The sequence below is a fragment of the Mesoplodon densirostris genome, chromosome 4 (assembly GCF_025265405.1).
Source record: "Mesoplodon densirostris isolate mMesDen1 chromosome 4, mMesDen1 primary haplotype, whole genome shotgun sequence".
In the NCBI taxonomy this organism is placed as follows: domain Eukaryota; kingdom Metazoa; phylum Chordata; class Mammalia; order Artiodactyla; family Ziphiidae; genus Mesoplodon; species Mesoplodon densirostris.
In genome coordinates this window covers 147,165,499-147,180,252 of record NC_082664.1, presented here as the reverse complement: position 1 = coordinate 147,180,252, position 14,754 = coordinate 147,165,499, and the positions used below count along the sequence as shown (strand labels likewise).

Genomic DNA, 14,754 nt, shown 5'->3' with positions numbered 1-14,754 from the left:
TGATACCCACCACCCCGGTTCTTCCATCAGGAAATCCTGGTGGCCCCATCTTCAAAATACTTCCGGGATCCGACCGTTCCTCGCTCCCTTTATTGGTCCAACCCTGGTCCGGGCACCATCGCCTCTTGCCCCTCACTGGTCTCCCTCCCTCTGTCCTCGCCCCAACGAGGCCGCTCTCCACCACCGCGGCCAGAGTGACCTTTTGCAAATGCACGCCAGACCACGTCACTGTCCGGCTCAGCTAGCCAGTGGTTCCCCACATACCTCACTCAGAGTGAAATCTACAGTCCTGTTCCTCCCCCATGTCAACTCCCTCACCTCATTTGAGCCAAGTAGTCTTGGCTCAAATGTCACTTTTTAAATGAAGTGTAACCTGACCACCTTTTAAACCTGACCTTCTGTTTCACAATGATATAATAACCAGTGTCTAAAAGCACCTGGGCACAGAGCAAGTGCTTAATACATTTCTGCTGAATAAAAGAAATCAGGGGTGGTCAGGACTTGAACCTGTGTCTTGACCCCAAGTCCGGCGCTCTTCTGCTTTCACCTTAACTGCCCTCTGCTGCACTCAGGACCAGGAAGGCCTCTGGGAATGGTGAGGAGTCCTCCCAGAGAACCCCAGGCTGGACTGGCTCCCACCCAGTGGTCTGGCCAAAACCAAGCCAGGATTAAGTCAGACCTGCTACATCAGGCACCACCCTCAGAAGGATAGACTCCCACCCCCACCCAATCACTGCTCATGCTGGAAGCTGATGTTTATTTGGCACTTATTATGTGCCAGGTGCCTTATACCTATTAGCTCATTGAATCCTCACGGTAAGTCCAGTGAGACAGGCATCATTATCCCCATTTTACCAAGGCTCAGAGAGGCAAATGTACTTACTTGTCCAATGTCACAGACATAGTAAGTGTAGGGCTGAGACTCAAACCCAGGTCTGGCCATCTCAGAAGCCTATGCCCTTTCTACCACAGCTCGCTGCATCTGCTCCCACCTCCTGCCTCCATCCCGGGCCCAGATCTACCACCCTCTGTCCCTCCTTCAGCCCAAGTCACCTCCAGGTGCTAGCTCACCTGTGGGTCCTTGCCCTTGAAGCTGCACTGCTGTTTCCTCTCTGTGTCTGCGCTCCACAGCAGCTGGGGAATTAGAAAGGGGAAGGTAAGTGTGCAAGTGGGAACGAAGGATATGCCCCTCTCTTCCTTTCCCCTCTCCTGTTTGCATCATCCTCGGACCCAGAAGTTCCATCTTCCCCACTGGCACCCTCCACCCAGGCTAGCCGTCCCCCAGCATCATCTCACCTCCTGGTACCCCCCGCCTGGCAGGAAGCTGATGCTGCTGTTGAGCGCAAAGAGGGCCTCTCGAGCACCCACGTATAGAGTCCTGCCATCCCTGCTCAGCAGGAGGGCTGTATAGTTGGAGATGTGATCCACTTCAAATCTGAGGAGTGACCGCTTTTCAGAGTCTGGAGAGAGGACGATCGATGGACATTACCTAGGGGGCCCTCCCTCCCACAAGAACCCCTCCTATACCAACCTCTAGAATGCACCGGTCTGATTGAAGGTAGATCAGCAAAGCAGTGGGTGGCATGGGGCTGGGGACAAGGTGATCGGATTTAAGGGGAGCAGCATTCCCGGACCCTCAAACATTATGTACGAGACAAAGGCACAATGATGAACGTAAAAGAACATCAATCATAGCACCATTCACATTAATGAAAAATTGAAACAACCTAAATGTCCAACCACAGGGGACTAGGTGAAAATAAACCCAAATACTTCCTTTGCTGGAATACTATGCAGCTGGTAAAATGCTATTGTATTAGAAACTCCAGACCAACAAGCAAACAGAGTTACATAAAAAAGCATGGTCGGGCTTCCCTGGTGGCACAGTGGTTGAGAGTCCGCCTGCCAATGCAGGGGACGCGGGTTCGTGCCCCGGTTCGGGAAGATCCCACATGCCGCGGAGCGGCTGGGCCCGTGAGCCGTGGCCGCTGAGCCTGCGCGGCCGGAGCCTGTGCTCTGCAACAGGAGAGGCCACAACAGTGAGAGGCCCGCGTACCGTAAAAAAAAAAAAAAAAAAAAGCATGGTCAAAATATGAAGCGAACTAGAATATAAAGTGATGGATTTTGAGCAACTGACGGAATATAAGAAAGAAAAGTATATTTAACATTCTCCTTTGAGTGGCGTTAGACCCAAAGAGAAGGACTTATAAGCACAGCCCACTCCTGTGGGCTGCAGTGAACATGATTTACAGAGGAATGCAAACATGGGGTGCTGGTCTTCAACTATACTGCCTCACAGTCACTCATGGAAGATGTATGGTTATTAAACAGAACGTAAATGTTACATTGAATGTACAACAGACAGGCATTGTGATGCTGGGGGCCAGGGGAGTCAAGGAAAAAGTCGAGTCTCCATATCTTCCTCTGAGAGCAATCAGGGCCACAAGAGACTGTCCGTGGTTAGTGGAACAAGACACTGAGGCTTAAGTATATTATTTTATTTTATTTTCCCACACCCCCTCCCCACCTGCCCACCCGCCGCATATGGGATCTTAGTTCCCTGACCAGGGATCGAACCTGCGCCCCCTGCAGTGGAAGCTGGGAGTCTCAACCACTGGACCACCAGGGAAGTCCTTAAGTATCTTATTTTAAATTGCAAAGGTAACCAAATATAGTGGCAGAAAATATTTGGAGGAAGTGGGGAAGGGTGATGGAACTGATGGAAAGCTTTATTTTTCTCAGCAGCAAGTCAGTAAGTCAGATAAGCCAAGAAATCGTGGGATAAGCATTTTACTTAAGTGGAGGAAACCACTGTATAACAAGAAGTCTAAATGATTAAAATTGCACCTTTTACCCAGGCCTGGGGCTGGGGAAGACTCAGGCAGTTACTGCTTTTCACAATAAGTCCTTCTATGCTTAAAAAAAAAATTATGTGCATGTATCTTTGATATAAATTTCAAGTATCTTTCATTAAATGAAAATGAAGGCTATAAAACAGTATGCATAGTTAGATTCTATTTGTTTGTGGGAAAAACATAAACATAGAAAAAAATCCAGAAGGGTGAATCACAAAATGCTGGAAAGTGGTATCCCTGGTGGAATTATAGGTAATTTTTTTCCCTTTGCACTTGTTATCATTTTTGGATTCTACAGGCTATACTTGTGCAATGCTAAAGAAATAAATCAGAAGAAAAGAAGAAGAAAAAAATAAACACACACATCTATCCACCACGATACCATCTGTGCTTTCAGTGACTAATGGATTTGGAGAGAAATTATTTTAAAAATTCAAAGCAGCTGATAAGAAAAGAAAAACAAGCAAAAAGCAGCCACCCTACCCAACCCCAGGCATCTCCTAACTGACCAGTGGATTGCAACCACGCAGACAAATAGCTTCATGAAGCTGAGGAAGCAAAAAATGCAACATGCCAACAAAGCAGTTGAGAAGACAGCTTCATGTGTGTTTACATGGTGAGTGTTTTTACATACCCCCAGCCTGGTTCCACAAAGGGCGAGGAAACACAAAGAAAAGAAGGTAGTAAAATATAAACACTAACATCAGGAGTGGAGGAAAAAACACATCTGAAGAAAACATCTAAACCAGAAACGAAGGACAGGTTTCACATAAGCAGGTCATAAGGTCCTCACACAGCTACCAGAGATGGGCTCCACATTTAGCACTGAGCCTCCCAGTGGTCAAAGAGAAAACGAAAATTAAGTTACCCTGTCCTCATTATTCAAGAGGAAGAACACATACCAGCCTTTCTGGAGAAGCCAAGCTTTTTACCTGGTTGCTAATGGTGAAGGAAGCCCTTCGGTAGGACTTCCTAGCACATATACTGGGACGTCCCACCAGCAAACAGGAATGATGGAGTTTCTAAGGCTGTTCCCTTCCTGATGAGGGAGGGTAGTATCACAAGGTACCGGTGCAGGAACCTACAGGGAATCTGCAGCTAGGTGGCTTGTCACTCTAGAACCAGAGCCGAAACAGGGACTGCACTGGGAGTTCACAGGGCAAAGTCCAGCCTAATGTCCGGAACCTGAACTCTGTTACTGAAACCACACAGGGCAGCTGTGGTCTGGAGAAGTTAAGGCCTCTCTTTGAACACTTAAGTCCAGAATCACACTAGACTCCAGGTCTTTGGCCTCAAATTCCCAACTCCTCACCACTTCCTATCAGCACTCTATATACTGGGAGGCCCAAGGAAAGTTTCCAGCACTAACCCCCTACTTTTCCCAACCAGAAAGTTTCCCAACACGTAATTGGGGCTCAATTACATTGCTTGTACTTTGTGCTGATGAGCTGGTCAGCCTTCTGGAACGAGCAACCTGACCATTTTGCATTCTGGTCCGGGAAGAACCGCCCCCCCCCAAAAAGAGACCCCTCCCGTTGGCCACCACAGGAAGGTGCTGGGTAAACATGTTGCAGATATTAACTCCCTGGGTGCTCACGATGATCCTGTGAGGTAGGAACTGCTACTATCTCCAGGTTACAAATGAAGAAATTGAAGCTCAGAGTCATTAAGCAACTTACACAAAGCCCCACAGCAAAACAGAAGCTGTGATAGAAGGCCGGCTCAGGAGGTCTCCTCCTTGGACTCCTGGTCTGCAAACTGCTGGATGCAGCAAAAGCACCTGGAAGATCTAAACTCTAGATCCACGACCTGGCCCTGGAGACTCTGACGCTGCTGGCTTGGGATGGGGCCTGAGGACATGCAATTGTATGAGCTCCCGGGGGATTTCTGAAGTTGGAGGCCCAAGGAGCACACTTTGAGAAGCTCCGTGTAGGTAGGTCCTTTGTAGGGCAGTTTGGACATCATCTCACCGAACTGTAGTTTTCTCATATGCATCATGGGGATAATGAAAAAAAAACCCACAGCAGGCTCACAAGGAGTCAGTTAGACCAGGGCAAACGGCTACCACAATCCCTCCTCATCTTTTGCAGCCCTCCAGGCTCCTGACAGCAAGGCTGGCTCACACATGCCCATGCTTATCTGCCTACGGAGGAGGGGCATTTCTACCCAGACGGGTCCCGTAAGTCTGGGCAGGAGGCTGCTCTTGGAATCTGCCCAGATACAGAAATGCCAAAGGTCAGAGATAAGTTTCAGTCCAGGTGGCAGCTCAGACTAACTCAGGCCTGGGCTGGGTGGGGAGACTTGCCAAGGGTCATGCAGACAGAGCACAGCCAGGTTGGAGGGCCAGCCAGGGCGCCAGCTGCCCAGCCCATGTCCAGCCCAGCCCTCCAAAGAAGCCAGCTGCTCAAGAGGCCCCCACACCTCCTCCAGTCACACTGGGAGTCCAGTCAGTGAAACAGCCAAGGGACAGAAAACGTCTGGGAGAAACAGGCGAGGGACCCCTCACACCACGCACTCCCATTCTGGGGATGTTGCTCTTCTCCCCTCTGCCCTGAGTCTCTCAGACTCAAAGCCATGGTGTCCTGAAGGCCTGGCCCTCTGCGACCCCTCTTGCCCTGTGGACTTCACTAGGGCCAGTCAGTGGGGCTGGCTTACCAACTGGGAGTCTCAGTGCAGCAGAGATTAGAAGCACAGACTCGAGTCAGAGACCTAGGTTCAAATCCTGCTTCTGTCACTTACTGTCCGTTTGCTACCAGGACAAGCCACTTAACATTTGGAGCCTCACTTTCCTTATCTATAAAATGAGGATAATACCACCTCGCCTCATAGGATTGTTACAAAAAGAAATGAGATTATATATGTAAATAATAACATACATAATAACCACCCACATTTACTGGGAGCTTTACTCAAAACAACTTCGCACACGTTATCCCAGTGTTGGCACAGTGTCTGGCACACGATCAACACTTGAGTGGATCAAAAACAAAATCAAAAAGCCCTGCAGGAAAATCCAGCCCAGCGAGAGCTGCCAGAGAAACAGGGTTGCTTTGAAGGGCTGGGCCTCCCTGGTCCTCGTGGCTAACAAACTCATCCTGGGCCATTCTAACCTAGGCCTGCGTCTGGTCACATGAGGGGCTCATGGCCAAGCAGAGAGCAACAGCTCAGACACGGACTGGTGTCACGGGTCCATGCGGTGTGTGAGAGCTGGTCCCTGCTCGGCGGTGTTCTGAGTGGGGTTCCTGCCTCAGCTTGCCCGTGTGTGTGTTTGTGTGCGTGTACACCCTACCACAGGGCTTGTCCATGCTTGTGTGTTCGCTCTGGGGTACTATCTGCAGAGGCGACTAAAAGGAGGTGTTTGTGCACTCAGCTCCGTGAGTGCTGGCCCACCTCGGGGTCAGTCGTAGTGTCTACCCTGCTCTGTGTGGAAACAGAGTGTCTTGTGTGGTCTCCTGGGCTACCTGTGCTGCTCAGACATCCTCCACACCCTCTACCCAGCGGGTTAGTCCAGTGCAGAGAAAGCCGGCCTGCCTGAAGCTGTGGCCAGTTCTCCCAGGTGGGATGAAGCCGTCCCATCTAGCCTGGGCAGGCCTGAGCCAGTGGCTTCTCTAGGGCTCCAAGAAGGCAGGATGGCGGCTGGCCTGGGGCTGTCCCACCTCTGAGGCCTTGAGACCTTTCCACCCTCCAGGGCTCCAAGAAGGCAGGATGGTGGCTAGCCTGGGGCTGTCCCACCTCGAGGCCTTGAGCCCTTTCCACCCTCGGCCTCGCCCTTGGAGAGAGGGTCAGAGCTACCTGCAGAGCCCCACTCCCACACCCTCAGGGCCTGGGCTCTCCGCAGGAAGTGATGCGGGAACAACTCAGCCCCCAGCCTCATCTAGAGTTTCTCCCCAGGCCTGTGACTCAGCCGGAAACAGGGCTCAGCACCATCCCCACCCCGGGCAATCCCCACCCTGCCAACCAGGCGCTGCAGCAGCAGGGCCGTGACTCAGAGCCCCGCCCCACCTTTCCCTCCACTGTGGCTCCGGGGGCACCACAGCTGACGCTGACCTGGCCTTAACAGCACCCCCCCTCCCCCCCGCCCACAGGCCCCAGCAGGACTAGGCCAGAAGACACCAGTTTCCCTGCGGAGTCAGGGCCTGGAAGGGAACGGGGGTGAGGCGTGGTGGGCAGCTGGCTGCCCCTCGGCTTGAATCACAAGGTCCCCAGAGAGGGGTCTGGGCCCTGGACAAATCCCTGAGAGCCTCCCAAGGCTCTGTTGGAGCACCTCTTCCCCAGGGAGTCACACAGGACCCTTGGACCCACTTGCACCAACCAGCAGAAGCACCACCTCCAAGACAGGAGCGCTGACTCAGCAGCAAACTAGGGCAAGGCAGCCATCCACCTGGATGTCTGTTTGCGCGTCCTCCTTCCCCACCGCCCAATGTCGGGGAAGCGCGGCCAGATGGGCTGGAAGCGGCACGCCAAACTGCTGTCAACAGGCCAATGCCAGGGTAGAGACCCCAGCCAGGCAAGGGTCACTCTTGATAGGGGAAGGGGACTGTGTGCCACAAGTGCTCCCCATGGACTGAGGTAACCAAGAAAGAGGCAAGAAATCAAGGGAACCCAGCCTAGAAACATCCTGTGTTCCTGGGGCATGCACGCTCGGGAAAGCCCGCTTCCCAGCTGGCTGCTGCTACCGCCCCAGGTGAGCTGGCCAAGTGCTCCTGCCAGAATCACCAGGTGGCCCCCACCCCTCACAGACACTCCCCTTGTGTCCATCTGGACAACAGAGTCTTAACCCAGGACCTGTCATGAACTGCCATCACCTTGGAAGCCTGACCCCCATCCGCCCACCAAGGACCAAGGTCAGCTCCTCCGGCCCTCTGCCCCGGGGCTGGCTGTCCCCTCTCTCCTGAAGCCTCTACCCCCATCCTCCTCCTCTCAGAGGCCCCCCTTTTCTAAGGAAACTGGGGCCATCAGGCATAAACAACCTCAACTTCCCATCCTCCATCTCCTCAGAAACTGAATCCTGTGTCATCAACCTCTGCCTCTCAAAGAATTTTATTTTCCCTCGGTATCTATCCTAGAAATGTGTGTGCCTCCCTCCTCCCTTCTCAGCCAAACTCCTAAGGAGAAGAGCCACCCCGCGCCATCTCCGTCCCTTACCTCCCACTCACTTCCTGCCTGGGGGTCAGGCCTGAACCAGGCCCATACTCGCCAGAGCCGGGGCATCGCCTCGCTGCCGAACCCCAGACACCGAGGGGCACAGCCTGGCGGGGGTCCCCTGTCCTCTGGGGGTCTGCCACACTGGTCTCAAGAGTTGCCTCACGTCTCCTTCACACTCCCCCCGGGCCTCCATCCCTCCAGGAGCTGATGCACTGTAGCACTTACTCAGCACTTTAACTGGGCTGGTGCACGTAATTCTGGCCAGGTCATTGTCAGGTAGGAATTACCATCTGTTTTTTTCGGGCGGGAGAACCAAGGCACACGTGAAATGACTTGCCCTCAGTTACCCAGTTAGGAAGAGCAGTGGAACTGGGATTTGAACCTGGGTCACCAGCTCCAGAGTCTGTATTATTAATCACCTTCAGCCTCTCTAGGCCTCGCTCTTGAATGTTCTTGTTCACTGGGGTCGGCCCTTGGCCCTTGGGCCACACATCCATGCCCATTGCTTCAATGTCCTGGATGCTGGCAACTCCCAAATCTCTTCATCCTCCAGTATGCAGGTCGTCCTCCAGCATGCCAGACCCCACTATGCAGGAGACCCTCCACGGGCACCTCCTCCACTGCCCCCTTCCAGACCACTCCTCGGCTTGGGATCTTGCGTCTTTGGGGTGGCACAGCTCAGCGGGCTGGAAACCTGTGAGTCACACTTTCTATCTCCCTCTCCCTCACCGTGGACATCTAATCCATGCTCAAAACCTGCCAAGACTCCCCCCTCAATATTGTCCAAATCTATTCTCCTCACCATCCCCGCTACCTCGGGCCTGAACTGGGCCACTGCCCTCTCTCACCGGAGCCACTGCAGCAGCCTCCCACCTGGCCCCTGCCCCCAGTCCAGCTGCTACACTGAGGTCAGAGGGCTCTCTGGGGACTGTCACGGTTCTGTGTCCCTATGTCCCAGCCCCTAACTCGTCAGCCCTTGCCACATCCCCCTCCCATTTCAAAGGAGTGAACTTCGACTCAAGGTCCTATTTCTCCTCGCCAGTCTTTGCCCAGGCAGTCCCCCTGCCCGGAATGCCCTTCCTTTTGACTAACTCCTACTCATCCTTTGAGACACAGCTCGGTTTTACCTCCTCCAGGAGGCCTTCCTGAATCCCTGGCTGGGTGAGGGCCCCTTCCCTGTGCACCCATGATTTCCTGCTCACACCTCTCGCGGTGCACTGGCCACATTATTTGACGATGATGGGCCTCAGATGCCTGTCTTCCTCACCAAGCTTTGATCCTTGAGGATCAAAACTATCTTATTATTTGTAGCCCATATTTGTATCATCTGGCCAGGGGAGTTCCAAGGAGTTGTTCAATAAACATTTGTTGATTGAATGAATGACTAAGAGAGTCCCAAGTCCCAATTCAGGGTGCTCTGGTCCAGGGACGGACACCAGATTCAAAGGGGGCAGTCCAGAGGTCCTGAAGCCTCACGATCGCGAGAGTGTGTCTGAGAAGCATGGCCCCTGCCCTGTCCCCTCCCCAGAGCTCAGTTCTGGAATCCCAGGGTCTAGATGGAAATGTGACAGCTGAAAGTGCTGCAGGGAGATGGGAGAGGCCACAGGGACAGAAAGGAGAGTCACAAGGTCTATGTGTGAGTCCTGACTATTATCACTGACCAGTTAGACAAGATACCTGCCGTTTTTGGGAGGGAGCCCTCGCAGGGTTGCTGGGAAGACCAAATAAACGCAGCACGTGGAAATGCCAAGCTCCCAGGGTTAGGGGGCCACCAACAATTAGGACTGGCCCTACCCATGCCGCCCGCCCCCCACTCCTCATCCTTGCTCTGAGTAAACCCCCAGCCCCTGGCCACCTCGGAAGCCCACTTGTACAGGGAAGGGGACAAGGGCAGGTGGGGGTGGAGCCTCCTACAGGCAGGAGCCCCTCTGAAGGGGTAGCTGCTGCTTCCCCCCAGACCATTGCTACTCAATGGAATGAGGGCTAAGCCTCATCAGGTCCTCAGAAGAGCTGGAAACCTGGATTTTTATAGAAAATTTCCTGAGTTTTAAATATTGGTGACTCATTAAAAATTTTCTAAAACACTTGCATGCCAAACAAAATATATCTCCATGCTGGCTCTGGCCTGTTGCTCCCCCGTTTGCAAACGTCCGTCTGAGACGTTTGCCCCAGTCTCCGGCGCACCGCGCTCCTGGCCAAGTCTGCCGGGTCTGCCCTATTTCCAACCATGGCTGTACCATCAGGGCCTTAGCTGGATCCCTTGTCCCATCCAAGGAGTGACCTCAATAGATTTCTTTACCAGATGGAAATATATAACTGATCAATTATTCAGGGGCTGAGCTGGGTCATTTCGCTGCTTTTGTACATTTTCACAGGTGAAACAGGAGCCAGATGTTCTCATGGAAAGAATGTGATTCTTGAGGCAGAGAGCTGGTGGTCCAAGGCTTTGCCCCGAAACTTCTAGCTGCACGGCCCTGACAATATGAGCTCTCTTCTCAGAGCCTCGGGTCCCTCATCTATCTGTACGAGATGAAACAACAGCACCTCCATACCCCAGGCCAGCACCCAGCACACACTGGATGCTCCCTCCTGGGTGGTTTTCTTCCCTCTTCCAGTTAACACCTCTCTCAGAGGATGGGCAAGGGGAGGCCAAGAGGGAGGCAGCAAGTCAGTTCACTTGGCCCCTCTTTAGAATTAAAGATATGGGGCTTCCCTGGTGGCGCAGTGGTTGGGAATCCACCTGCCAATGCAGGGGACACGGGTTTGAGCCCTGGTCCGGGAAAAGCCCACATGCCGCGGAACAACTAAGCCCATGAGCCACAACTGCTAAGCCCGCGTGCCACAACTACTGAAGCCCGCACCCCTAGAGCCCATGCTCTGCAACAAGAGAAGCCACCGCAATGAGAAACCCGCACACCATGACGAAAGAGTAGCGCCCGATCGCTAGAGAAAGCCTGCGCACAGCAACGAAGACCCAACGCAGCCAAAAATAAATAAATAAAATTAAAAAAAAAAAGAATTGAAGATAAAATGAGAGGTTTCTGTCTACTGTCTATTATCCCCACTGAAACCCCCTCACCACAGGCCCCCCACCTCTCTGAACTCTACTAAGCTGTCAGGATGGGCTTCTCAGATGGACCCATGAGTGCAGACCAAACAAGTCCCACAGAGAACAGGTCAGGTCGCAGGCTTGCAAGGCAGAACTGTGTGACGTGGACAAGATACTTCTCTTCTCTGAACCTCAGCTATCTTAACTGTAAAATGGGGATAATTCCATATACCATGTAAGTGGAAATAATATACTAAAAGCCTGGTGCCCACAGTAGCCCTATACCTGCTACCTTACCTTCTACCTTCTTCTAGGTGCTGGATGGTGGAACACAAACATAAGGACGCCAGCTGTGCCACCTAAGGGCTGGTTCCTGCCCCGTAGTGGAGATGGTCACACAGGAGTGGTGGGTGGCTCAAGAGTGACCAGGGGGACCACACAGGGCTCTACTTTCCATCCTGGACTTGGGGAAGCATTGCCAGGACAGGGAGGTCAGAATGCGAGGAAGAGGAGAGGCAGGGGGAGGGGCGGGGGTGCTGGCTAGGAGAAAGCAGCAGCAGGAGCTCCTGAGGTCAGGCCAGCCCAGACCATGAGAGTCTCATATTTTCTCACTCCTCTTCCCCCTCGACCCACACAGAGGACCACATCAGGGGCCTCCGATCCTGAGCACCCAGGGATGGGGGAGTGGGGCCACAGGCCCTAAGAAAGGGGACAAAGGAAGGCGTGACGGACATGACCTGAGTCCAGCTTTTTCTCCAGGCCCCGTGCCATCCTCTCTGTCTCCCCTGACTCGGAGAGGAACGTGCAGGTGTATCCAGCTGTGCCCCAAAAGCTGTGCAAGCTCAGAGCTTTACTGGGCTGGCACACAGGCATTTCAACACCCAGCTACATGTGGGATATGCCGAGGGCAGAGTGGAGGCAACCAGGGACACGGAGGAGGCAGAGGTGCGGTCCAGCCCCAGGCAGAGGAGGTTCTCGGGGCAGAGGAGGACTTTGAAAGAGCTGAACCAGGAGCACCTGAGAAGTGGACTAAATTAAGCAGGACCCCTGATGATGGCCTCCAATCAGCCCTCGGGGGACTTGCTTGGTCTCCTACCCCGGGTTAGGGGGTGGGGTCTGCACCACTTCATTCCCTGGCCGGAAGCTCTTAGCACCTAGCAGAGGGCCTGTATACAGCCAGCGCTCACCAGTATCTACCCAATTGATACAAATAACCTCACCCAGCAAGGCGGGCAGGGAATTTCCACCACAAAGAGTAGCCACTATCTTTTACTGGGGACGTAGCACGTGCCAGGCACCGGGCCAAACACTTTACACACATTATTTCACATAATCCTCTCAGGACCCTGAGAGATGGATCCTGCTATTACTCCCATCTTGCCAATGTGAAAATGGGCTTGGAGGAGGTGGGCACTTGCCCCAGGTTGTGCAGTGAGCCGTCTGTTAGCACCATGGTTACAGCTCTGCGCTGAAGGGCCATGAAGATGCCAGCCCACAGGACAGAGCTGAAGACAAATGCTCATGTCAAGCTGAGGCCACATCAAGGAGGGAGGCCGGTAACTAGCCAGGAAAAGACTTCGAAAGTGGCTTGCATGGGGCTTCCCAGGGCAGCTATGACCCTGGGTGCCCACTCCAGGTCAGAGGACAAGCAGCTGATTCAGGCCAATGCGCTGTTCTCTCTGCTTAATGGGGTTTTGTTGACTGCGGTTTGCAGGCCTAGGGATTTATATCCAGTCTAGTTTGGAAACACTGTGTCCAGAGTCTTCCAGCCAGGCACTTCTGGGGCAGGGGGAAATTAATAACTCCTTTTAATTGCCCAAATAAGGGGACCCGACATGACTTTCATGAGCATAGCAGCAGGTTGTTTGGTTTCTGCCTGCACGGCCAGGCTGGAAGGCACAGCACACCCGGGCCCACTGCTTCCACTCCACATCTCTCCTGCTCCTGACCACTGCAAGGCTTCTGTCCTGACTGCACAGTCTCCGATGCAACAGAACCAAAATTCCACACACTTCTTTAAAGCGTCCCTTTCACAGAGACAAGAAACCTCCTCTTAAGGCCACTGCCTGCCTAGCTGACCCTGGAGCCCCCAGTCCTCCTCCCACTCCTGTCCACTGGGTGAGACCACAAGTGGGGCACCCCCTCCTTATGGCCCCAGGAATCTGCTCATCAACAGTAATGAGGGTTCCATACGAAGGACCTCAGATGCAAACTGGATGCTCTACTTCCAAGGATTTTGTTTTAAACCACAGACACAGGCCATTCTCCCTAGGCATCCGGGCCCCTGGAGAGCCTGGGTGGGAATTCAGTACAGGAGGGCAGGTGGCAGGAAGCGGGGTGTGTTCTCCGTTCCATGCCTCTCTCCCTGTTCTGTGAGGGAGAGGCCTGGGGCTTCAAGCTCAGCATCCCATGGTCACCATGGGCTTGCCCGGTATGGGCACACTGCCAGGAACATCTAATGAGCCCCCAGGGATGAGGCAGGAAACCGCCTCAGGCCATGCTCGGAGGGTGTGCCTGCTCAGTCACTGGGGATCCCCCTCTGGGGCTCCCAGCCGGTTGGGAGGACCTGCATGTAGATGGGAGGGGGGCAGCGGGGATCAAGGTCCTGGAGGGAGGCCAGGGAGGCAAGCACTCTGGGTGCAGCGCAGTGCAGTCAGCAAAGCCCGGATACATGCTCACGAGTTCAGGAGCTGGGGTGCTGCTAAACGATGCCAGGGCTTTGGTGGAACTAGAAAAAGACGTCCCCTCTGGGTAGTCCCAGCCTCAAGAAGAGAGCGGAAGGTCTTTTTCTCTAGGCTCCACAGCTTGGAAAGCAGAGTATAAACTGCATTTCAGGCCCTCCACCCCTCAACTGGGCACCTCTGTGCCATGCACAAAATGTGTGCATCTGTGGGTCCTCACAGGTGAGCCTAAGTGTCTTAGTCTTTGGGGGGATTAGGATTTTAACATATGAATTTTGGGGGTACACAGACATCCAGACCATAGCACCACCAGGCCTGTGCAAGGGGTGCTAGTGTGTGACAGTAGCCTGTACTACAGCCAGGCCATGATGCTGAATACGTGGAAGTGGGCCAGGTTTCAGGGCAGTGGGTAGTAATGACCAAGTGTTCTAGCTGCTCTCCGGAAGCAGGTCCTCTCAGTTCCTCCTCACAGCTCCCCCTTCTGTCTTTTACACTATGAGTGGTCCCCAGCCAGCTTCAGAGTTGGACACAATACCTGCTACAGTTGACATGGCCCCGTGAGCCAGTCCAGCTTTCCCAGAGCCAGAAGTGGAGTCCATCAGAGCCTTTGTTCCCCCCCCCACCTCGCCTTCTTGCAGAGCTGAGAGGGTCTAAGGGCAAAGGGAGTGGTGGCCACAACAGAAAGGCCTGGGTCCGGATACACCTGTTATCTTCACTTACCCAGCTAGAGCACCCAAGGGGCTGTGGTCAAACTCACAAACCCCAGCTCTGGGCAGGATATGCCAAAATGAAGCCTGTGCTTAACACGTAGCAATGATGATAGCTAACACTTATTAAGCGGGTTCTACGTATCAAGCCCTGCCCTAAGCACTTTTCAAACAGAAAATGATTTAACCTTCACAACTCTGAGGTGGGTGCTATCATTATCCCTGTTTTACAGATGAGGAAATCAAGGCTCAGAGAGGTTAAGTAGCTTGCTCAAGGTCACACGGTTACCTAGTGGCTGAGGCAGGATTTGAACCCA

The 14,754-nt window shown here is 53.4% G+C and overlaps 1 protein-coding gene across 2 annotated transcripts in view; it reads right to left on the bottom strand.

Moving 5' to 3' along the window:
- SEMA4B (semaphorin 4B) overlaps positions 1-14,754 on the bottom strand; it is a 38,529-nt gene that overhangs the window by 8,986 nt on the left and 14,789 nt on the right. For both annotated transcript variants that reach the window (XM_060097392.1, XM_060097391.1), the window contains 2 exons: positions 1,297-1,460; positions 1,072-1,134 (listed from right to left, as the gene is read on the bottom strand). In XM_060097392.1, the coding sequence (XP_059953375.1) occupies positions 1,072-1,134; positions 1,297-1,460 (227 nt within the window). The remainder of the gene's footprint in view (positions 1-1,071; positions 1,135-1,296; positions 1,461-14,754) is intronic.